The 24220-nt window shown below is 42.4% G+C and overlaps 1 protein-coding gene across 3 annotated transcripts in view; it reads right to left on the reverse strand.

Moving 5' to 3' along the window:
• Positions 1 to 24220, reverse strand: part of PHTF2 (putative homeodomain transcription factor 2) — an 83757-nt gene that overhangs the window by 24604 nt on the left and 34933 nt on the right. For all 3 annotated transcript variants that reach the window (XM_070755100.1, XM_070755101.1, XM_070755102.1), the window contains exons 3-6: positions 14725 to 14781; positions 7884 to 7953; positions 5057 to 5215; positions 3744 to 3909 (exon numbers count right to left, since the gene is read on the reverse strand). In XM_070755100.1, coding sequence (XP_070611201.1) covers positions 3744 to 3909; positions 5057 to 5215; positions 7884 to 7953; positions 14725 to 14781 — 452 coding nt within the window. The remainder of the gene's footprint in view (positions 1 to 3743; positions 3910 to 5056; positions 5216 to 7883; positions 7954 to 14724; positions 14782 to 24220) is intronic.

Genomic DNA, 24220 nt, shown 5'->3' on the forward strand with positions numbered 1-24220 from the left:
AAGAAAGAAAGAAAGAAAGAAAGCCCCCACCCGGGGGAAAGCTGCATGAGGCACATATGGGAGGAAGCCTCATTGATACAGAGGCTTGCCTTAGAACGGAATAGAAACAGCTTGATCTTTGCCTCTCCAATGCAATGATAGACGAAGCTGCCTAAGTGAAAGTCCCGTTCCTCCCCCCCCAATTTTCGTTACGTATCCCGGACTGGCAACTGTTTCAGTTTTCTTCTCAGGCAAACCTGGCTGGATGGATAAATGGATGGATAAATGGATGGGTGGGTGGGTGGGTGGGTGGGTGGGTTGATGAATGGATGGATGGATAGATAGAGAGATAGAGAGATAGAGAGATCGTGGATAGATGGATGGGTAGATGGATAGATTGAGAGATTGAGAGACTGAGAGAGAGATAGAGAGATAATGGATGGATAGATAGATAGAGAGAGAGAGAGAGAGAGAAAGAAAGAAAGAAAGAAAGAAAGAAAAGAAAGAAAGAAAGAAAGCCCCCACCCGGGGAAACACGAGGCTGCGAAGCTGCATGAGGCACATATGGGAGGAAGCCTCATTGATACAGAGGCTTGCCTTAGAACGGAATAAAAACAGCTTGATCTTTGCCTCTCCTTTGCAATGATAGACGAAGCTGCCTAAGTGAAAGTCCCGTTCCTCCCCCCCCAATTTTCGTTACGTATCCCGGACTGGCAACTGTTTCAGTTTTCTTTTCAGGCAAACCTGGCTGGATGGATAAATGGATGGATAAATGAATGGGTGGGTGGGGGGGTTGATGGATGGATGGATGGATAGATAGGGAGATAGAGAGATAGAGAGATAGAGAGATAGAGAGATAGAGAGATCGTGGATAGATGGATGGGTAGATGGATGGATAGATAGAGAGATTGAGAGACTGAGAGAGAGATAGAGAGATAATGGATGGATAGATAGATAGATAGAGAGAGAGAGAGAGAGAGAGAGAGAGAAAGAAAGAAAGAAAGAGAAAGAAAGAAAGAAAGAAAGAAAGAAAGAAAGAAAGAAAGAAAGAAAGAAAGAAAGAAAGAAAGCCCCCACCCGGGGAAAGCTGCATGAGGCACATATGGGAGGAAGCCTCATTGATACAGAGGCTTGCCTTAGAACGGAATAGAAACAGCTTGATCTTTGCCTCTCCAATGCAATGATAGACGAAGCTGCCTAAGTGAAAGTCCCGTTCCCCCCCCCCCCCCCCCCCCCAATTTTCATTACGTATCCCGGACTGGCAACTGTTTCAGTTTTCTTTTCAGGCAAACCTGAAACCTTCCCTGGCATTGTTTAAAAAGTGAAATGGGTTGGGGAGGGGGCGGATCCGAGGTTCCCCTTCTTCTTCGCCCGCAGCCTGGAGAGGGAAAGGGCCGCAGCGGGGCTGAGCGGGCGGGGTCCGGAGAACAATGCCTAGCACCGCGCTCCGATGCCCGAGCTCCTTTCGCCTGCGGCTCCCAGCCCACCGCCTCGCTGGTTGGCTTCTCCTCCTGCTCAGCCTTGCCTCGGCCTTTGTGCGCGGCTCCTCCGCCAGAGCTCTGCCGCGCGCGCCCCTTCGCAGGCCCCCTCGCTCCTTGCCCCCTGGACTTGGGGAGGGAGCGGATCCGGGGTTCCCGCTCTCCCCAACCTTCATCGGTGTGCGGGGGAAAACCGCAACCCGCTTCTCGTGGGCGGGGGGGATGACTGGACCAGCATCCCCACGGAGAAGGGTCTCCTCCCTGGCGCCCCTTCCCACTTTTCCTGCCGAGTCCCACTGGGGTCCATTTCCAAAGCGAAGGGCGTGGGAGGCAGGAGACAATCGGGCGACCGGAGCAGCAGCACCGCCGCCGTCACCGCCATGCCCGGCTGTTTTAAAAGGTGACAGCCGGGCTGCGGGGCTTCCCAGCAGCCTCCCGAACCCCAAAATTTTGCCAAACTTCCGGGTCGGGAGGCTGCTGGGAAGCCCCCCCCCCCCGGCTGTTTTAAAAGGTGACAGCCAGGCGGCAGCGGTTTTTTTTTGCGGGGTTTTTTTTGTTGTTGCACGGATTAATTGACTTTACATTGTTTCCTATGGGAAACAATGTTTCGTCTTACGAACCTTTCATCTTACGAACCTCCCCCCGGCACCAATTAAGTTCGTATCTTGAGGTACCACTGTATATATATATATATATATATATATGTTAAATGTTTTTAGCTGTATAAAAATATACCAGGGTGATCCGACATAAGAAAAACATATATATATATATATATATATATATATATATATATATATATATATATATATATATATATATATGACGGTCTTGGTATATTCGGGTTTCTTCCCGTGTAGGATTTGGAAATTTCTGGCGACGTTTCGATGAGGTCCCACTCATCATCTTCAGGCTGGTGTTTCTGTCCTTGTTCTCAGGCGAACACTGCGAGACCTTAGCTGCCTTCCTTCTATAAATACTGGTGGCTGGGTGTGGTTTGATGGCTCAGCAATTGTCTGCTGTGTATATACACACACACACACACAATTTTTAATTAGCTATATGATACAAAATTAACATTTAGATAAAAGATATTTTATTATTCTTTACACTGACGTAATGTAACTTTTTATAGTAAGACGGAAAGGAAAAAAAATTATTTAGATTTGTAAGCATTGATAATGTATAAAATTACGGTAATAGAAAATTTTAGACGAAGATGTAAGAGTCTCATTGAAGGAAAAATAGGAAAAGAAAAGTTTATATATGATTGATTTTAAGCATTGTTGTTGCATTTATAACTATATATTGTTTTACTTTATGGTGGAGAAAATAAAAATCTTATACCGGGGGGCGGGGGGGAGGGGGGAGAAAGAAAATGAAAATGGAGACGTTTTCTAAAGGTTAACCCATTGTTCTGGTCTAGCTGATGCAAATTCAAAAGTGTCTTCTCAAGGCTTTGATTTATCAAACAAATAAATATTCTATTCTCTTTTACACAGAATACATGGCAACAATTACATGCAGCGTTGCGAGATCATGCACAGTAAATCTTACGATCCACATTCCAGGCTAACGAGTTGAAGATGCAAGGCTATAAATCTCTCCAAAAAACAGAGGGGATATCTCAGTACTAAAGGCTTTGCTCGGAGTTCTTGTTAATCTAAATTAGCACAGCTTGTCATGGTTTATCAAAAGCTTACTTTTCAGGAGCTAGGAATTCACGCCATATTTCAACTACGCAGTTTGTCCAAAAGCACCTTCTCCTTCTGTTGGTCTCCGGAAGTTACATCTCACCTATTACACAATTCTAACCTGCAGATTCAGAACTTTTTCCCAAGAATTTCTTCTCTTCTTTTTGTGAATCTCCTGAACTTAGGATTCACCCAGGGGCTGTCAGCTATCCCCCCACATTATCTGAAGATGAACCACGTTCCATGCTAACTTCTAAATCATTGTCTCCTACGCTCTCATCCCTACTGTCTTCTGATAACCTTCTTAACACAGGATGAGCTAAAACCTCTTTTTCCTCATCTTCAGGGTCTGACACTTCCTGAGGTTGACCAGGAAAACACACAACACCCATCGGCAGACGGGGCTTCCTCTCTGGCGCCACTGGTGTGCTCCTGGAGACCAGGTGCGTCTGACGGTTGGGCAGGCGCGCATCAATGAGAGATTCGACTTCTGCACATGCCCAGAAGGGTTTAGGATTCGTGTTCATGTTCAAACTAAAGCAAAGAACCTGCCCAAACCCAGCCCAGTCCCACCACCAACTCAACCCAGTACCTCCTCCTTCTCCCGCCGGTGTTTGTGGAGGATTTGGGGGTCCTTGTGGAAACAATCTGGCAGTGGACCGTCCCAAGGAGCAGCATGAGCCATGCCGGGCCGATGACTTCCGTCAGAGGTATGTTGTGCGGGCTTTGTATCGTGAAGAAGATTATGATGGCAGCCACTGTCGGGAAGAAGGAGAGAGGAGACAAATGGCAAAAGAATTTGTCGTTCGGCCAGAGTAACGGGAGATCGCTACAGGTACAGTGATACCTCGTCTTACGAACTTAATTGGTTCCGGGATGAGGTTTGTAAGGTGAAACGTTTGTAAGACGAAACAATGTTTCCCATAGGAATCAATGGAAAAGCGATTAATGCGTGCAAGCCCAAAACTCACCCCTTTTGCCCATTTTTGCGCTGCTGGGATTTCCCTGAGGCTCCCCTCCATGGGAAAACCCACCTCCGGGCTTCCGTGGTTTTGTGATGCTGCAGAGGAATCCCAGCAGGGGAATCCCAGTAGCGCAAAAACGGGTGCTTCGCTGGCAACGGAAGTCCGGAGGTGGGGTTTCCCAGCGAGGGGAGCCTCAGCGAAATTGCAGCATCGCAAAAACACGGAAGTCCTCAAAACTCCACCTCTGGGCTTCCGTGTTTTTGTGATGCTGCAATTTCACTGAGGCTCCCCTCGCTGGGAAACCCCACCTCCAGACTTACATTGCCAGTGAAGCGCCCGTTTTTGCGCTGCTGGGATTCCCCTGCAGCAGCACAAAAACACGGAAGTCTGGAGGTGGTGTTTCCCATGGAGGGGAGCCTCAGGGAAATCCCAGCAGCGCAAAAACAGGCGCTTCGCTGGCAACAGAAGTCCGGAGGCGGGGCAGCCCAGTGGCGGCAGCTTGGGTTTGTAAGGTGAAAATGGTTTGGAAGAAGAGGCAAAAAAAATCTTAAACCCCAGGTTTGTATCTTAAAAGGTTTGTATGACGAGGGGTTTGTAAGATGAGGTATCACTGTACTCCTCAACCAGCCAAGGGTTGCTGTTCCCGCTGCTACTGGTGTGCTCCATGCGCATCTTCGGGTGACTGGTGGGCGTGCGCGCCCCAGCAATCTTCCTTCTGCACTTGCTCAGGAAGCAAAATCTTGCAAGGGGACATGTGCATGCATGAGATTTCATCAAAAAATTTTTTTGCTTCTGTGCATGCGCAGAAGCAAATAAATCACTGAAATCTCACACCCAGATGCATCCCAATTATTATTATTATTATTATTATTATTATTATTATTATTATTATTATTATTATTATTATTAAAGCTCTTAGGCAGAAGGTTCCTATCCATACCTTGAAGAAGATAAAGGAAAAGCAGCCACGAAAATATAACTTTTGATGTCACTTGTAGCCACCAGTTGAAGAAGAAGGGAAAGAACACAACTCTAACAATTCCCTTTCGAGTCAGTGAGGTCCAGGGACTTTCTGGTTTGGCTTTTGCAAAGGCCGACCCTAAAGAGAAGCAGAATCAACGACTTGGTTACACACAAACATATATTTTACTAGTAGCCGGATACCCGTGCTTCGCTACAAAACTATGTGAGACGGCTTGATAAACTTGAAAATGTTCCAACTCTGTTCCAACTGCCAGTTGCCTTATATTTTCCTTCCTTCCCTCCCTTTCTCCCACCCTCCCAGACTGCAGGCCGAATGAATCACGCGCTGGCCACGCACATGCCCAACTGGTATTTGGGAGAGAGCTCTTTTCGGGTGAGGAGGGGGAGTAGAACATCTAACTCCTTAGCATCAGAGCATGTTAATTAATATAATACTGTATAAGAAATACTAATGATTTGATGGTTATTTTGAAAAATCCTTTCTTAGCAAGCACCTAGAAGCCAAGAGGAACATATGTTTCCGGTCACAATTCAAAGTGTTGGTCATGACCTTTAAAGCCCTACATGGCATTGGATCAGATTACCTCCGGAACTGCCTGCTACCGCACGAATCCCAGCGACCGATAAGGTCCCACAGAGTTGGCCTTCTCTGGGTCCCATCAACTAAACAATGTCGTTTGGCGGGCCACAGGGGAAGAGCCTTCTCTGTGGCGGACCCGGCCCTCTGGAACCAACTCCCCACGGAGATTAGAATTGCCCCCACCCTCCCTGTCTTTCGTAAACTACTCAAGACCCATCTATATCGCCAGGCGTGGGGGAGTTGAGATATTCCTTCCCCCTAGGCCATTACAAGTTATGCATGGTATGTTTGTGTGTATGTTTGGTTTTATTATAAAGGTTTTTAGTTGTTTTATTAATTGGATTGCTACATGCTGTTTTTATCATTGTTGTTAGCCGCCCCGAGTCTACGGAGAGGGGCGGCATACAAATCCAATATATTATTATTATTATTATTATTATTATTATTATTATTATTATTATTATATGTGCTAAGTTTCAAGTTTGTAGGCTTTATCGTTCTGGAGATTTCGTGATTACAGCATGAGTGGTTTTCGCTTCGTCAAAACGTCGCCAGAGTTCTATCAACCTTACATGGGAAAAGACTTAAATATACCAAGACCTACCAACCTATACCTGTGAAAATTTACGAAAACACACACACACACACATATATATACTGCTCAAAAAAATAAATGGAACACTCAAATAACACATCCTAGATCTGAAATATTCTCACTGAATACTTTGTTCTGTACAAAGTTGAATGTGCACAACAGCAGGTGAAATTGATGGTCAATCAGTGTTGCTTCCTAAGTGGACAGTTTGATTGCACAGAAGTTTGATTCACTTGGAGTTATATTGTGTTGTTTAAGTGTTCCCTTTATTTTTTTTGAGCAGTGTATTTTGCTTCCTTCCCTCCCTTCTTCCATCCCTCCCAGCTTGCAGGCCGGATGAGTCGCACACTGGCCACACACATGCCACTGACATTTGGAACAGAGCTCTTTTCAGGTGGGGAGGGGAAGTAGAACGTTTAATTCCTTAGCATTAAAGAGCGTGTTAATATAATACTGAGATGTTGATTAGGTCAATTTTTCCCCATTTCATGACCTTTCATGCCAAAGTGGTTATGTGAAGCACTGCGGTTTTTAAGTTAGTCAGACGGTGAATCCAGCTTCTCCACTGACTTTGCTTCTCAGAAATTCACCAAAGTCAGTTTTTATCATGTAATTATGAGGAATATTGCCATGGTCATAAGCGTGAAAACGGTCATGTCACTTTCTTCAGTGCCACTGTAACTCTGAACGGTCACTAAAAGCACTGTTGTTAAGTCAAGGACTACCTGTAAATATAATATAATATAATATAATACCTGAGCAATATCCCTCCCCAATAGGGAGTTTCATCCCCTGAAGAAAATCTACCCTCTAAAATGAGAGAACAGTTGTGGCCCTATTTGGACCGGGAGTCACTGCTCACAGTCACTCATGCCCTCATCACCTCGAGGTTCGACTACTGTAACGCTCTCTACATGGGGCTACCTTTGAAGAGTGTTCGGAAACTTCAGATCGTGCAGAATGCAGCTGCGAGAGCAATCATGGGCTTCCCTAGGTATGCCCATGTCACACCAACACTCCGCAGTCTGCATTGGTTGCCGATCAATTTCCGGTCACAATTCAAAGTGTTGGTTATGACCTATAAAGCCCTTCATGGCATTGGACCAGAATATCTCCGGGACCGCCTTCTGCTGCACGAATCCCTGCGACCAGTTAGGTCCCACAGAGTTGGCCTTCTCCGGGTCCTGTCGACTAAACAATGTCGTTTGGCAGGACCCAGGGGAAGAGCCTTCTCTGTGGCGGCCTCTGGAACCAGCTCCCCCCGGAGATTAGAACTGCCCCCACCCTCCTTGCCTTTCGTAAGCTACTTAAAACCCACCACTGCCGTCAGGCATGGGGGAATTGAGATACTCTTTCCCCCTAGGCCTTTACAATTCTATGCATGGTATGTCTGTATGTATGTTTGGTTTTTATATTAATGGGTTTTTAATCGTCTTTAGTATTGGATTATTATTGTACGCTGTTTTATTATTGCTGTTAGCCACCCCGAGTCTCCGGAGAGGGGTGGCATACAAATCCAATCAATAAATCAATCAATAAATAAATAAAAACCGAAGCAAATATCTATTTTAAAAAATTATACCTCCGGTTGAGAAGACCAGATCTTACCTCTTACTAGATCCACGTCAATAAGATCTGGCTTCACATGCCCAGTTTTCTTTGGTTTATTTCTCAAACCCTGCAAGACACAAAAAAAAATTACGATATTTTCAGGATGGAAAGCTGGACACTGGCGATATGAAATATATCTGATGAGAAGCGGCAGTGTAAAATGATTTGGATCTGTGTGGAGCCACAAGTTAGGAAATTTAACATCCTGAGGTAAACGGGGGAGGGGGGAGTTTTTGCCCTTGCTGGTCCCCCAGGAGCACTCTGCAGGCCTCCCAAACGGGGCATGGAGAGGGTTTGAATGGCCTGCAGAGTGCTCCTGGGGGCTGGGGGACGACAAAAACATGTTTGGGGGAGGATTGAGACGCAAAAAACGTGCCCGTTTTTCACAAAAATGGGATGCGCAGAGGATTTTGGGCGGCTCCTGGGGGCTGGGGAGGGCAAAAACGCACCTGTTCTTCACCTCCCAAACCCCTCACGCATTGGGTTTTTGCCCTCCCCGGCCCCACAGAAGCACTCTGCAGGCCTCCCAAAACCTCTACACACCAGGTGGGGGTTGCTGCTACAGCCGCTACCTGTGTGGTGTGCGCGCAGCTTCTGGTCTCTGGTGTGCGCGTTTCCTCCCAGGAGTTTCCTAGAGAGGCCCCACGGAGGCTTCTCCCCGCCTTTTCCGGCCCTGTTTCCTCCAAGGAGATTCCTAGAGAGGCCCCACGGAGGCTTCTCCCCACCTTTTCCGGCCCTGCTTCCTCCCAGGAGATTCCTAGAGAGGCCCCACGGAGGCTTCTCCCTACCTTTTCTGGCCCTGTTTCCTCCCAGGAGATTCCTAGAGAGGCCCCACGGAGGCTTCTCCCTACCTTTTCTGGCCCTGTTTCCTCCCAGGAGATTCCTAGAGAGGCCCCACGGAGGCTTCTCCCCACCTTTTCCGGCCCTGCTTCCTCCCAGGAGATTCCTAGAGAGGCCCCACGGAGGCTTCTCCCTACCTTTTCCGGCCCTGTTTCCTCCCAGGAGATTCCTAGAGAGGCCCCACGGAGGCTTCTCCCCACCTTTTCCGGCCCTGCTTCCTCCCAGGAGATTCCTAGAGAGGCCCCACGGAGGCTTCTCCCCACCTTTTCCGGCCCTGCTTCCTCCCAGGAGATTCCTAGAGAGGCCCTACGGAGGCTTTTCCGGTTACAGTTTTCCGGTTACAGTTTCAGAGGCTCGGATTTGTAAGTGGAAAATGGTTCTTGAGAAGATGCAAGAACTTATCTAGAAAAGTTCTTAAGTAGAGGCATTCTTAGGTAGAGGTATCCACAAAGGTGCAAAATACTGTAAGTCCATCTCAATTGTGGTCACGTCTGCATTATTATCGAAGACTTCCAATTGCCAATGGAGAATTGCACTGTTGTCGGTTTTTTCATGTCAAAAATGTGCTGCAGGAGAGGCTAGACAAAATTGCTTGACATTTTCCTTTCCTGCTCTCTGTTTTATTTAAGGCACTCTCTTTTTCATTTTGAAAAACACGATCAGAGGAGACTCATGGTTAGCTACGTCTATTTTTAGAGGGAGACATTCATCCTTCTTGGGTTAACTAAAGTTTAAACAGATTAAAATATTCAGCACAAGCAACACACTGAATAATTTAACTTATGGTACTGGTTGCCACAAGAATGCTGCAATTTTCATGTTTGGGGTATTGCCTTCTTGATTATTTAAACATCGAATCCAGATGCGCAAATATTTTGGTACAATACAGAAAAGACTGGGGGGCTTCCCCCCCTTTTACTTCGTACAGTAGTTAAAAGTTATACAAAAGAGAGATCTAAATGATGTTTGCTAATTAGCAGAGTGACCCCTGAGTTATCAAGGATACACATGTACAAAGATGGAATCCTAGCAGATATGCAGTACATAGAATAGAGATACAGGGTGCGTTCCAAAAGTAATGCAATTTTTTAAAAGTAATTTATTGAACAGATTTGAACAAACACTTAAAATTCTTCAAAGTAATGTCCTTGGGCCTCTACACATTTTTTCCAGCGACTCTGCCATGACCGGTACACACCCTGGAAGGTTTCTTTAGGGACTTCTCGCAAGGTCTTCATCACGGTTGATTGGATCACTTCTATGGATGAAAAACAGGTTCCTTTCAGGGCTGGGAACAAAAAGAAGTCTGCTGGGGCAACGTCAGGACTATGGGGGGGAGGGGGCAGCGTTGGCATCTGGTGTTTGGCCAGGAACTCGCGGACTTGTAGCACATTGTGGCAAGGTGCGTTTTTCATCCATACAAGAGATCTAATCAGCCGTGACAAAGACCTTGCAAGAGGTCCCTGAAGATGCCTTCCAGGGCGCGTACCGGTCATGGCAGAGTCACTGGAAAAAATGTGTAGAGGCCCAAGGACAGTACAGTACTTTGTGTTTGTTCAAATCTGTTCAATAAATTACTTTAAAAAAAACTGCATTACTTTTGGAATGCACCCTGTATATACAAACCAGATACATTAAAATGTAAAAAATAGTATTTGCTTTAGCCAATATTGTAGTCAAGTTAAACAGTCCAGTCATACACAGTCTAATCAGTCGATATCTACATTAACAATACTACAAGCCTTACTTGTACAACTTACAAATACATACACCAGCATCGAACACAGTTTGGTATTCAATCAGTAATACCAAACAGAGAAATGACAGAGACAGAAAGAATCACGCTTCTGGCTCCCTCTTGTGGCCATTTCTAACACTGACTCTTAAAGCTATAGTGCTTCAATACATACAAGCATTCGTTGTTAGCTTGTTTATATATTGCCAAACCCAACCAGTTATGTACATTTTTTCCATGCTCCTTATTGCTACTTCTATTTTACATCAAGCAAAAATAAAAGTTATAATAAAAATATATTCAAAAAAGAACGAATGGCTGCACATCCATCAGGAGATCTAATGTCAAAACTTTCATGGTTTTGCTGCTGTTGTGGTTAGCTCTGGCCCAGCTCCTGCCCCAAGGACTGTGGATGTGGGAGAGACATCCACATGCTGCAGGCCTCTTTTGCTCCTGGTGGAATCTGATGATGAAGGCTCCTCTGACCAAGAAGAATGAGTGACAGGGAGGAGGAGAGTGTGGCAGACAGCTCAGAAGGAGATCAATTATCTAGCTCCTCCTTGGATTCAGAACAAGAGTTAATGATACAGCCACGCATGTGGAGAGCGATGCATAAGCAGCAACAACTGAGAGATTATTATCAAAGAAAATGAGGCCACCTGTGGTTGGGTGGGGCTGTGGTCATTACTGAGGCTGCTATAAATAGCAGCCTGTGGGTGTGGCCATTGTGGAGGATTATCTGATCCTTGTGTTTCGTGACTGCTTTGCTGACTTTGACCTTTGTGTGCTGATTTTTCCCCGCTTTGAAACTAACCCAGAGCAAAGTGTGTTTCACTTTGTGAAAGAAGAAGGACTGTGAATTGCCTCACAGCTGCAAGCTAAGTATCACAGAACTGATAAGGGACTTGTACAAATTACCAGTTTGTTTGGAGACGAGTGCTCTTGTCTATACCAAAAGAGGGCTTGGTTTAAGTGACTTTTCATTATAAAGAACATTGTTTTGAATTTTCAAACGTGTGTGTGTCTGAAATTTGTACCTGTGAAGTTTTGGGAGGAGTCTACCAGAGAGCCCGACAGAACAGCTGCTGGACAATCAGTCAATCAGAACAGCGCTGGAAAGGACCTTGATGGTCTTCTAATCCAGCCCCCCCCTGCTCAAACAGGAGACTCTGTACTCTTTCAGAGAGGTGACTCTCCAGTCTTTTCTTAAAAGCCTCCATTGATGAAGCACCCACAATTTCTGGTGACAAGCAGTTCCACCGGTTAATTGCCCTCACTGATTTTCTTGTCCTTGGCAGCATGCAGGTGTTAAATCACAAACAACCAAAGAAGAACAGGCAGATGCGTGTAGTAAGGAGCCGCTTGACAGGAGTAACCAATGAGAGGCAGGCCACGGGTTATAAAAAATATCTCCGACCCCGTCAAGAAAGTCCCTTGTCTTGCGAAACACACCAAGGCTTCTCATCCCATTCAAATCTATACCTCAAACTGTTGCGTTCCTTGCACGCTGTCATTTTTTTCCTAATTTTTGGTGATTTTTTTTTGGCTCTCTGAGCATGCACAGAGGTAAAATTGTGCCTCTGCGCATGCACAGAAGCAAGATAGCACTGAGGACCAAGCACAGTGATAGGAAAAGGTAAGGTTTTAAATGATGGGGTTTTATATATTTTTTTCTCTTTTAATATTAGATTTGTTCCACTGTAACATTGTTTTTATTATTGTTGTGAGCCGCCCCGAGTCTTCGGAGAGGGGCGGCATACAAATCTGATAAATAATAATAATAATAATAATTATTATTATTATTATTATTATTATTACTGTATTATTATTATTATTATTATTATTATTAAGAACTTGCCCCTCCCTGGGGTAGATTCATGCACTTTGGAAAACTATAAATATTGAAAGCATACCTAATGGTGTAACTATGCTTTAAATTTATTCAGATTATTATTATTATTATTATTATTATTATTATTATTATTATTATTATTAATAATAATAATAATAATAATAATAATAATAATAATAATAATAATTAGATTTGTATGCCGCCCCTCTCCGTAGACTCGGGGCGGCTAACAACAGTGATAAAAACAATACATAATGACAAATCTAATAATTAGAATCTAAAATAGCAATTATGCATATTAAAAAACCCCAAGACAAATTCAGATAAATTAAATTGCGCTCCGTTTTGATTCTTATTTTCAGAAGGAAGGGATCCTTAAATATTCAAACGTTTTGCTTAGAGCTCACGGATTTTGTTAGTGAGGCTTAGATGCAAAAAAAAATCCCCATTAATCTACAAAAAGCCATTTGCTCAATACACATTTCAGCCGTCGTCCGTGGCATACTTACCAATTTAATAAACTGTTCAAAAGAATAACAGGATGAAAAGTGAACTGGAACTATATAAACACAACCAGAAGACAACAAACTAAAACTGGCCACAAAAAAATAAATGTCACAAGAGAGTGCAGGATGAAATGACAAGTGGGTTTTAATGCAACGTTAAATAAACACAGCAGGATTTTATTTTATTTTTGTCTACGCTAGAGAGAGAAATGCAAATTTTCTACTTTGATTTTTAGGAGTTTCTATAGAGGATGTACCCATTTATACCCATTTTATAGCCAAGTGGACATAAAACAAATATAGTTGTCCCAATCTTATAACTTCCCCTCCCCTTCCTGATTCTTGGGCTAATCTTTCATTTCAGTAGGAGAAAAAACTGATTTAGAATAGAATAGAATAACAAAGTTGGAAGGGACCTTAGAGGTCTTCTAGTCCAACCCCCTGCTTTGCCAAGAAACCCTATACTGTACCATTTCAGACAAATTGTCACCCCTGTCGTTGGGAGTGTTACTTGGAACCCTGACACAAATGGTTATACAACTCAGCTTCCAGTATTAGAGCATTTATAACTTCTGGAGGCAAGTAGTTCCACTGGCTAATTGCTCTAACTTTAAATTGATTTAAAACTACTAAAAACATTGCAGATCTGTAAGAACTAGCGTGTTAAAATCCCAAGCTTTCTTAGGAAAATTTGGGAGATAATATATTTTTTTTCAAAATAATTTTCTGCAGGTCACATTCAATTTTATAGGACTTCCACAGGAAGTTGTTAAAGAAAGCTGCTCAAAACATACTCGTCTGCAAATATTTCCATAAAACGCATTATTTGAAAAGGGAGTTCTAAATGCGTTACTGGAGCTTGAAAAAGTTTATTGTGTTCGTTAACCAGGAAACAGGAAAATCAATATGCAAATATCTAAAACTGAACTGACAATATCAAAAGTATTATTGTTTGGCCAATACAGTGATCCCTTGATTTTCGCAGGTTCAAACTTCGCGAAACGGCTATACCACGGTTTAAAAAAAAAAATAATTAAAAAATACTCCACGGTTTTTTTTCTATACCACGGTTTTTCCCACCCGATGATGTCATACGTCATCACCAAGAGTCACTTCTCTCTCTCTCTCTTTCTCTTTCTTTCCTGTCATTCTCTGCTTCAATCATTTTCTCATTTCTCTTTTTTTCTCCCCTTTTTTCTATCATTTCTCTCTCTCTACCTTCCACTCTCCCCCCTCTTGCTCTCTCTCTTTCTCACTCTCTCTCTCTCTCTTTCCCTCTGTGAGAACGCCTGCCCCGCCTCTCCTGCAGCCCCCTCGCTGATAGCTGGGACGAAAGCGCTCTCAGCTAAGGGACTGCGAGAGGGGCGGGGCGGGTATTCTCAAAGCGCTCAGAGCGGCTAGCGGCCGAATGAGGAGGATAAGAAGCCGTAGCCGCCAGCGCTGCTGCAGAAGGACCCGTGTCCCAAGAAAGCCGGTGAGACGGGCGGATGGGGCGGGCAGGGGGTAGCGGCGAGGGGGCCAGAGGTGCTGGGGGGGGCGGGGGCGGACGACGTTCAAAACAATCTTTGCCGGCCTCCGCACTTTTGTCGCTCCCCGCCCCCAACTTCAAGCCCGACTCCTTGCGCGGCCTTGGAAATGGGTGCGTGGGGGTCGTTTTTGGCTGTCCATAGCCAAAAATGGTGTTTTTACTTCCGCATCTCTACTTCGCGGAAATTTGACTTTCGCGGGCAGTCTGGGAACGCAACCCCTGCGAAAATTGAGGGATCACTGTAATACTCAATGCTAAACATCATGGCAAAGATTAGAAGTTTTTGCTTTAAAACTCTTGCTTTTCTCAACCAATTCGAAAGAAATGAATCAAGGAATGAATTGCTATAAAAAAAGTATTGAAGTCTGAAACTTTACCTTTATTTCTCTCTGTTCAACGGATTTTTCCCATATTTGCTGATCGTAAGCGCCAATCTACAAAGGAAAAAAACAAGAATTTAATCAAAACATGGCATGGCAAAAATATTGAATCACCGAAGAATGCAAATTTGGCGTGACTTCCAAAACAGCGCACCTGTGCATATACATACATATTACTTGGAGGAGGGGAAAAAAATCAAATACGTTTGATTAATTTAAATCTGCCTTTTAAAGATTAACCCGGCTTAGCAATTACAAACTGAAGTGCTGCTGGTTATTACAGTTGTTTAAACAGAACAGCTGATAATAAATCACATTTATCTGTTTTAACAGCACAGGAGGCGAAAGGGGTTGGTTTATAACTTCTAGCTAAGTGTGTTGCAAATCGTAACTGCTTATAAAATCTCTTTTCTGTGTTTTCTGCATTGCTCCAATAGGTGGCAGCACCGAGCTGATGTTTACCGGTGTGTTAGAGAGCGGAAAATCTCGTAGGCTAAACTCGGAAGTCGAGAATAGCATTTTTCGACAGAGCGTCTAATGTTTGCAAAAAATGAACCGTGCCACAGATGACAGAAGTCCTATTATTGTCACAAAGTCCTAATACTTGATTTAGAAGATTGCTAAATTCAAGAGGCTGCATGCCCAAGGAGTGACGTGGTTGGGCATCTTAAAAGACCCGGCGTTGTTTCTTGGAGGAAATGTATCTGTGTGATTGTTAGGAGTTGAAAGCAAACTTGATGGAACATCAATCCATCAATCGAATTCAAAGGACTGCTTTACAATAAGTAGAGATTGGACAGTACACCTGAATATATTACTTTTAGTAATTATGGGATAAATGAGGCAAACATCTAAGCTTTGCTCCTACTAAGAGCTTCTACTTTGCTCCCATTCTAGTCGTCAGAATAAAAATAATTTGCTATGTTTTGCGGGATCTGTCTATTTTCTCTCCATCTATCTATCTATCTATCTATCTATCTATCTATCTATCTATCTATCTATCTATCTATCTATCTATCTATCTATCTTTCTACCTACCTACCTACCTACCTACCTATAATTTCTATCTAATCTATTGATATCCATCCATCCATCATATCTGTCTGTCTGTTTGTCTATCTATCTATCATCTCTATCTAATCTATTGATATCCTTCCTTCCTTCCTTCCTATCTACCTACCTACCTACCTACCTTTCTTTCTTTCATCTCTATCTAATCTATTGAAATCCATCTATCTACAGTATCTATCTATCTATCTATCTATCTATCTATCTATCTATCTGTCTACCTGCCTACCTACCTATCTACCTACCTACCTACCTATAATTTCTATCTAATCTATTGATATCCATCCATCCATCATATCTGTCTGTCTGTCTATCTATCATCTCTATCTAATCTATTGATATCCATCTATCTACAGTATCTATCTATCTATCTATCTATCTATCTATCTATCTATCCATCCATCCATCCATCATTTCTATCTAATCTATTGATATCCATCCGTCATATCTATCTATCTGTCTGTTTGTCCTTTTGTCCGTCTGTCTGTCTGTCTATCTATCATCTCTATCTAATCTATTGATATCCATCTATCTACAGTATCTATCTATCTATCTATCTATCTATCTATCTATCTATCCATCCATCCATCCATCCATCCATCCATCATTTCTATCTAATCTATTGATATCCATCCGTCATATCTATCTATCTGTCTGTTTGTCCTTTTGTCCGTCTGTCTGTCTGTCTATCTATCATCTCTATCTAATCTATTGAAATCCATCCATCCTTCCTTCCTTCCTCCCTCCCTTTCTTTCTATCATCTCTATCTAATCTATTGAAATCCATCTATCTACATTATCTATCTATCTATCTATCTATCTATCTATCTATCTATCTATCTATCTATCTATCTATCTGTATGTCTATCTGTCTCTACCTATCTACCAACCCATCCACCTACCTTGTAAAATAGACAGCTGATTAATGCTTCAAAATCCATAATTTACAGTCATTAATAAAGAAAATAATTTCGTGCTCTACATTCAAACAGGAATAGAAAAAAATATTTATTGATTTATTTGATTTATATAAAATTGGAAGAGTGTACACAACATTTCTGAAAACCGTATACGTCTCTATCAGGGCCTGCTCTGGGATTATTCAAGATAATAATTCAAGATTGTGATGGATAACAATTTACTCATTTGGAGCACAGCCTGGTGTTAAGAGATAGCAAAATAAAACAATTGCAGACGTGTTAGATAATGCAAAAAAGGCAGCTCTGACTCTCAGCTTTGCTGACTTCCGTTACAGGGAAAAAAACCCTAAAATCTGCCCCACCATTTGAGTGACACTTCATCAAACATTAGGAAATTTAAAATTTATGTGCCGTGCTAAACAAACACACTATGAGTTCCCATTCTACAACTGTTATCTTTAGAGAAAGAAGGGAGAATAGAAACTTGTGGTTTACCGCACAGTCTGCAAATGAACATTATATTTCAGTTTAGTGCTACTGAATTTAGTAATTTCATAACAAGCTTCTGCTGTGTGTCTTTTATTATGCATAGCTAGAGGTATCACAAGCAGGAAGAGGGAGATTGTGATCCCGCTGTATAGAGCGCTGGTGAGACCCCATTTGGAATAATACTGTGTCCAGTTCTGGAGACCTCACCTCCAAAAAGATATGGATAAAATTGAACGGGTCCAAAGACGGGCTACAAAAATGGTGGAAGGTCTTAAGCATAAAACATATCAGGAAAGACTTCATGAACTCAATCTGTATAGTCTGGAGGACAGAAGGGAAAGGGGGGACATGATCAAAGCATTTAAATATGTTCAAAAGTTAAATTAGGTCCAGGAGGGAAGTGTTTTTAATAGGAAAGTGAACACAAGAACAAGGGGGCACAATTTATTAATTTATTTTTTATTAATTTATTAGATTTGTATGCCGTCCCTCTCCGCAGACTCGGGGCAGCTAACAACAATAGTGAAACAACATATAACAAATCTAATATTTAAAATAATTTTAAAAACCCTAATTTAAAAAACACAAACATACACACAAACATACCATGCATAAATTGTATAGGCCTAGGGGGGAGGGAATATCTCAGTTCCCCCACGCCTGACGACAGAGGTGGGTTTTAAGGAGCTTGCGAAAGGCGAGGAGGGTGGGGGCAATTCTGATCTCTGGGGGGAGTTGGTTCCAGAGGGTCGGGGCCGCCACAGAGAAGGCTCTTCCCCTGGGTCCCACCAAATGACATTGTTTAGTCGACGGGACCCGGAGAAGGCCAACTCTGTGGGACCTAACTGGTCGCTGGGATTCGTGCAGCAGAAGGTGGTCCTGGAGATATTCTGGTCCGATGCCATGAGATTAGTTGGGGGAAAGATCAGAAGCAACGTGAGAAAATATTATTTTACTGAAAGAGTAGTAGATGTTTGGAACAAACTTCCAGCAAACGTGGTAGATAAATCCACAGTAACTGAATTTAAACATGCCTGGGAAAAAACATATATCCATCCTAAGATAAAATACAGGAAATAGTATAAGGGCAGACTAGAAGGGACCATGAGGTCTTTTTCTGCCGTCAATCTTCTATTTTTCTATGTTTATATTTGGGTATCATCAGTAATGAGCTGCTCCTGGTGGGGGCCACTGTATAGGGTGGTAGTAAATTTAAATGTTTCGATCATGTCTCCCCTTTTCCTTCTGTCCTCCAGACTATACAGATGGAGTTCATGAAGTCTTTCCTGATACGTTTTATGCTTAAGACCTTCCACCATTTTTGTAGCCCGTCTTTGGACCCATTCAATTTTATCCATATCTTCTTGTAGGTCTCCAGAACTGGACACAGTATTCCAAATGGGGTCTCACCAGCGCTCTATACAGCGGGGTCACAATCTCCCTCTTCCTGCTTGTGATACCTCCAAATAGAATGAAAATATAGGGGCGAAAGCTGACAATAACAACCTCTTACACCAGCCATTGACGTTGGAATGAAGAGAAACGTTGTAATTATCCAGTCGTCAGACAACGGCCTTGTTCTCATAAACCAAAAATTAGTTACATCAAGTCACCTATTGCTTAATTGCTAGGTACTTCTATTCCTTTCATAGAATATTTATATATTTTCTTAATTTGCTGTTGTTGAGTCAAGGGTGTGTATGGGAATGCCAGCTCAAACCACCAGGTTTATGACTGATGCAACTGGAATGCCATCATGAGCGTGAGCTTTTAAATTACCTCAGGTTCGTTTTTGGGGGCAGACATTGTTACAATGTTCATGACTGGGAGGGGCAGGGTTAACAAGGTCAGCCAATGAATAGGCATAGCAACTGAGTCAGCCAATGGGAGCTAAGCGCATTCTGAGTCTGTGCAGAGAATCGAAACTGAAAATTAAGCTTAAGGCTGGCCGTGGCTCTAGGCCCACTCTGCACTCTCTCTCTCTCTCTCTGAACTCTGCTGAAATGAAACTAACTGTTTTATGTTGTCTGTTATACAGTGCTTTTCAATTATTTTCTGTTACACCCGCCCTCCCCCTAGGAAAAGTAAACACATTGCACCCCTCCAACTCTCCGATCTCAGCCCCAATGGAATTTTAGTGTTAATATTTATTGTTCTGCCGGCGTGTCCCAACTGCCCGTAATTACAGAGTAATTAGTCCAGAAAGACACACACCACACGATAGAAGGAAAACCAAAAGTCTTTATCAACAGAAAAGCAGAAAAAACTCCCTTTTTAAATGTCAAAGGGATTTTCTGGTACACGCAAGGCACAGGTTAAATGCAATCCAATTTCTCACCCAGTAACTGGGAAATTGAGTCCAAATTCCAAAGTCCAGAAAGTCCACACACAGTCTTGAACCGGGAATCAGCAAAACCACGATCTTGACGAACTATGAATCAGATAAACTTCCACGAGGCTAAACCAGCACGCTGTTTTTTTATCTGTAGCACTAATTACAGCAGCCCCACCCAACCACAGGTGGCCTCACTTATCTCCTGTAATAATCCTTCAGTTGTTCTCTCCTTTGCATCACTCTATGCATGCGTGGATCTGTCATAAGTTCTTGTTCAGAATCCAGGGATGATAAGGATGATTGATCTCCTCCTGGGATGTCTGCCAAACTCCCCCCTTCCCTGCTACTCACACTTCCTTCGTCAGAGGAGCCTTCGTCGGGAGATTCTATCGGGAGCAAAACAGACCTGTGGACTTCTGGTTTACCCATTGTGCTGTTTTATGCACTCCGAATGGTTCAAGGAAGCTTTCCGAAACCTACGGAGTGCAAAAAACAGCCCAACAGGCAAACCGGAAATGCGTTTTCTGAACTTCCAAACTTCTGGAGGCAAATCGTTGCATTTGTTACTCTAGCTCTAGAAACATAGAAACATAGAAACATAGAAGTCTGACGGCAGAAAAAGACCTCATGGTCCATCTAGTCTGCCCTTATACTATTTTCTGTATTTTATCTTAGGATGGATATATGTTTATCCCAGGCATGTTTAAATTCAGTTCCTGTGGATTTATCTACCACGTCTGCTGGAAGTTTGTTCCAAGGATCTACTACTCTTTCAGTAAAATAATATTTTCTCATGTTGCTTTTGATCTTTCCCCCAACTAACTTCAGATTATGTCCCCTTGTTCTTGTGTTCACTTTCCTATTAAAAACACTTCCCTCCTGAGCCTTATTTAATCCTTTAACATATTTAAATGTTTCGATCATGTCCCCCCTTTTCCTTCTGTCCTCCAGACTAGATAGATGGAGTTCATGAAGTCTTTCCTGATACGTTTTATGCTTAAGACCTTCCACCATTCTTGTAGCCCGTCTTTGGACCCCTTCAATTTTGTCAATATCTTTTTGTAGGTGAGGTCTCCAGAACTCATTTAACCATCTATACATTGAAATTTCCGCAGCCCACTCAGAATACATGAGGGTGGGAGAGAGAACCAGCAAATTCTCACACTCAGCCCTTGCGTGCATGAAGCACCGCTGAGGATGTGGGGGCGCACCCCTTTCCCTGAACGGAAACCAAACGGGGGAAGGCCCAGCCTCGTCTTGAACTGTGAGGGATGCTCTTGTATGAACATTGGTTGAAGAAGCAGGGGGCAGGAAGTGGTCGGGACAGAGAAGATATAGTTCTTTAAAAAAATAAGAAAGAATGCATTTTATAACTTCAACTTGATTTTTTTAAAAAATGGGGAATTATGATATTACTCTAGGGTCGGAGTGAAGCATTGGCACAAAAATATCCACTTCTGCTCACAGGCAAACCTTAAAAGTTATTTTAAATATTAGATTTGTCATATGCTGTTTTATTATTGTCGTTAGCCGCCCCGAGTCTACAGAGCGGGGCGGCATACAAATCTAATTAATAAATTAATAAATTAAATTAAATTAATAAATTAAATTACTAAATTAAATTAATAAATTAAATTAAATTAATAAATTAAATTGATAAATTAAATTAAATTAATAAATTAATAAATTAATAAATTGATAAATTAAATTATTAAATTAAATTAAATTAAATTAAATTATTAAATTAAATTAAATTAAATTCATACATTAAATTAAATTAAATTAATAAATTAAATTAAATTAATAAATTAAATTGATAAATTAAATTAAATTAATAAATTAATAAATTGATAAATTAAATTATTAAATTAAATTAAATTAAATTAAATTAAATTATTAAATTAAATTAAATTAAATTAAATTAAATTATTAAATTAAATTAAATTCATACATTAAATTAAATTAAATTAAAAAATTAAATTAAATTAAATTAAATTAATAAATTAATAGGATGTAGCTAACAATCAGAATAGAGATGAAAGGGACCTTGGAGGTCTTCTAGTCAAACCCCTTGCTTAAGTAGGAAACTATATCAGTGAGGGCTGGCACGTGAGCTGTTGCCCTAGCTGAGCTGCAACATGCATGTGTGTACCGGTCAACTGATTTTTGGCTCACACAGAGGCTCTGGGAGGACGTTTTTGGCTTCCAGAGAGCCTCCAGGGGGGTGGGGAGGCAGTGTCTACCCTCTCCCGGCTCCAGGGAAGTCTTTGGAGCCTGGGGAGGGTGAAACATGAGCCTACTGGGCCCACCAGAAGTTGAGAAACAGTCAGTTTCCGGCCTCCAGAGGGCCTCCGAGAGTTGGGGAAAACTGTTTTTGCCCTCCCCAGGCTTTGAATTATGGGCGTGGGCACTCACGCATGCGCGATAGCGCACACACAAGCTCTTTCGGCACTTGGGGGAAAAAAAGGTTTGCCATCACTGCTCTATGCAATTTATTTATTTGACTTATATGCCGCCCAATCCTGTAGGACTCAGAGAATTGGGAACAAGTGACCTCCAGCGTTGAAGCTTTTTTCCCACAATCGCACATTTTTCCTTCGCACATGTGCATCCTTGATAACTCAGAGGTCACTTTGCACCTAGCAAAAGGGAAGAGTAAGGGAAGAGAGGAATTAGAAGAAAGAAGAGAGAGGAGGAGGAAAAGGAAGAAGGGAGAAGAAGGAGAGAGGGGAAGTAGGTTTAGAAAGGGGAAGGGAAGAATTCTTGTTGAGCCGCTCCGAGTCCTCAGAGAGGGGCAGCCTACAAATCTAAATAATAACAACAACAACAATAATAACAATAATAATAATAGGCAGAAGAAGAAGGAAGAAGAAGGAAGAAGAAGAAGAAGGAGGAGGAAGAAGAAGAAGAAGAAGGAGGAGGAGGAGGAGGAAGGAGGAGGAAGAAGAAGAAGAAGGAAGAAGGAGGAAGAAGGAGGAGGAGGAGGAAGAAGAAGGAAGAAGAAGAAGAAGGAAGAGGAAGGAGGAGTAGGAGGAAGAAGAAGGAGAAGGGGGAGGGAGAAAAAGGAAGAAAGGAAGAGGAGAAAAGGAAGAGAAGAGAGAGGAAGAAGAAGAAGGAAGAAGAAGAAGGAAGAAGAAGAAGAAGAAGGAAGAAGGAAGAAGAAGGAGGAGGAGGAAGAAGAAGAAGGAAGAAGGAAGAAGAAGGAGGAGGAGGAGGAAGAAGAAGAAGGAAGAAGAAGAAGAAGAAAGAAGAAGAAGGAAGGAGGAGGAGGAGGAGGAGGAAGAAGAAGAAGGAAGAAGAAGGAGGAGGAGGAGGAAGAAGAAGAAGAAGGAAGAAGAAAGAAGAAGAGGGAAGAAGAAGAAGAAGAAGAAGGAAGAAGAAGAAGGAAGAAGAAGAAGGAGGAGGAGGAGGAGGAAGAAGAAGAAGAAGAAGGAAGAAGAAGAAGAAGGAAGAAGAAGGAGGAGGAAGAAGAAGAAGGAAGAAGAAAGAAGGAAGAAGAAGAAGAAGAAGAAGAAGGAAGAAGAAGAAGAAGAAAGAAGAAGAAGGAAGAAGGAGGAGGAGGAAGAAGAAGAAGAAGAAGAAGAAGAAGGAAGAAGAAGGAGGAGGAGAAGGAAGAAGAAGAAGAAGAAGAAGAAGAAGAAGGAAGAAGAAGGAAGAAGGAGGAGGAGGAGGAGGAAGAAGAAGAAGAAGAAGGAAGGAGGAGGAGGAGGAAGAAGAAGAAGGAGAAGGGGAGGGAGAAAAAGGAAGAAAGGAAGAGGAGAAAAGGAAGAGAAGAGAGAAGAAGAGAGAAGAAGGAAGAAGAAGAAGAAGAAGAAGGAAGAAGAAGAAGAAGAAGGAGGAGGAGGAGGAGAAGGAGAAGAAGGAAGGAGGAGGAGGAGGAGGGGGGGAAGAAGAAGAAGGAAGGAGGAGGAAGAGGAAGAAGGGGGAGGGAGAAAAAGGAAGAAAGGAAGAGGAGAAAAGGAAGAGAAGAGAGAGGAGGAAGGAGGAGGAGGAGGAGGAGGAAGAAGAAGAAGGAAGGGCTCCATAAGATAGAAAGGGAGGATGGTAAAAAAGCAACCTTAAACTAATAAAGTAATAAGATGTAGAATACATTGTGTAAAGATTGTGTAAAAAGGATGAAATGAGAAATGAGATAAGGAATATGTGAAAATGTCTGTATGGTAATTAAAAAAAGAAACGCTTTTGTGTGTTTGTCTGTGTGTTGATTTTTGTTAAGCCAGGAGACGGGAAACATGTTGATTAATTGCTCTGGCAATTTTCTGGTGGAAAGAATCATGCGTATCCTTTCCAAATTTAAACCCGAACTCCGAGGCAAACACCTTGCGGTCAGTTTAACTAGAGGCTGCGACAGTATCGCTGCGTAGTCCAATACGGTGTTTCTAATAGAAACGATAAATATTTCAGCACCGATGCATAATTGATGTCCAGACGGACGCCTGTCCTCCTAAACCTAGCTATCGATGTAATCAACCTGATAGACATTTTGACCATCAGGAAATGACTCTGCAATGCATAGCTGTAATGTAGGCTGGTCCTTGACTTACAACTACAATTGAGGCCAAAATTTATGTCATTAAGAGAGCTTTGAAACATAGAAGTCTGACGGCAGAAAAAAGGCCCCATGGTCCATCTAGTCTGCCCTTATACTATTTCCTGTATTTTATCTTAGGATCTATGTTTA

Source organism: Erythrolamprus reginae, chromosome 6 (assembly GCF_031021105.1).
Source record: "Erythrolamprus reginae isolate rEryReg1 chromosome 6, rEryReg1.hap1, whole genome shotgun sequence".
Taxonomy (NCBI): Eukaryota; Metazoa; Chordata; class Lepidosauria; order Squamata; family Dipsadidae; genus Erythrolamprus; species Erythrolamprus reginae.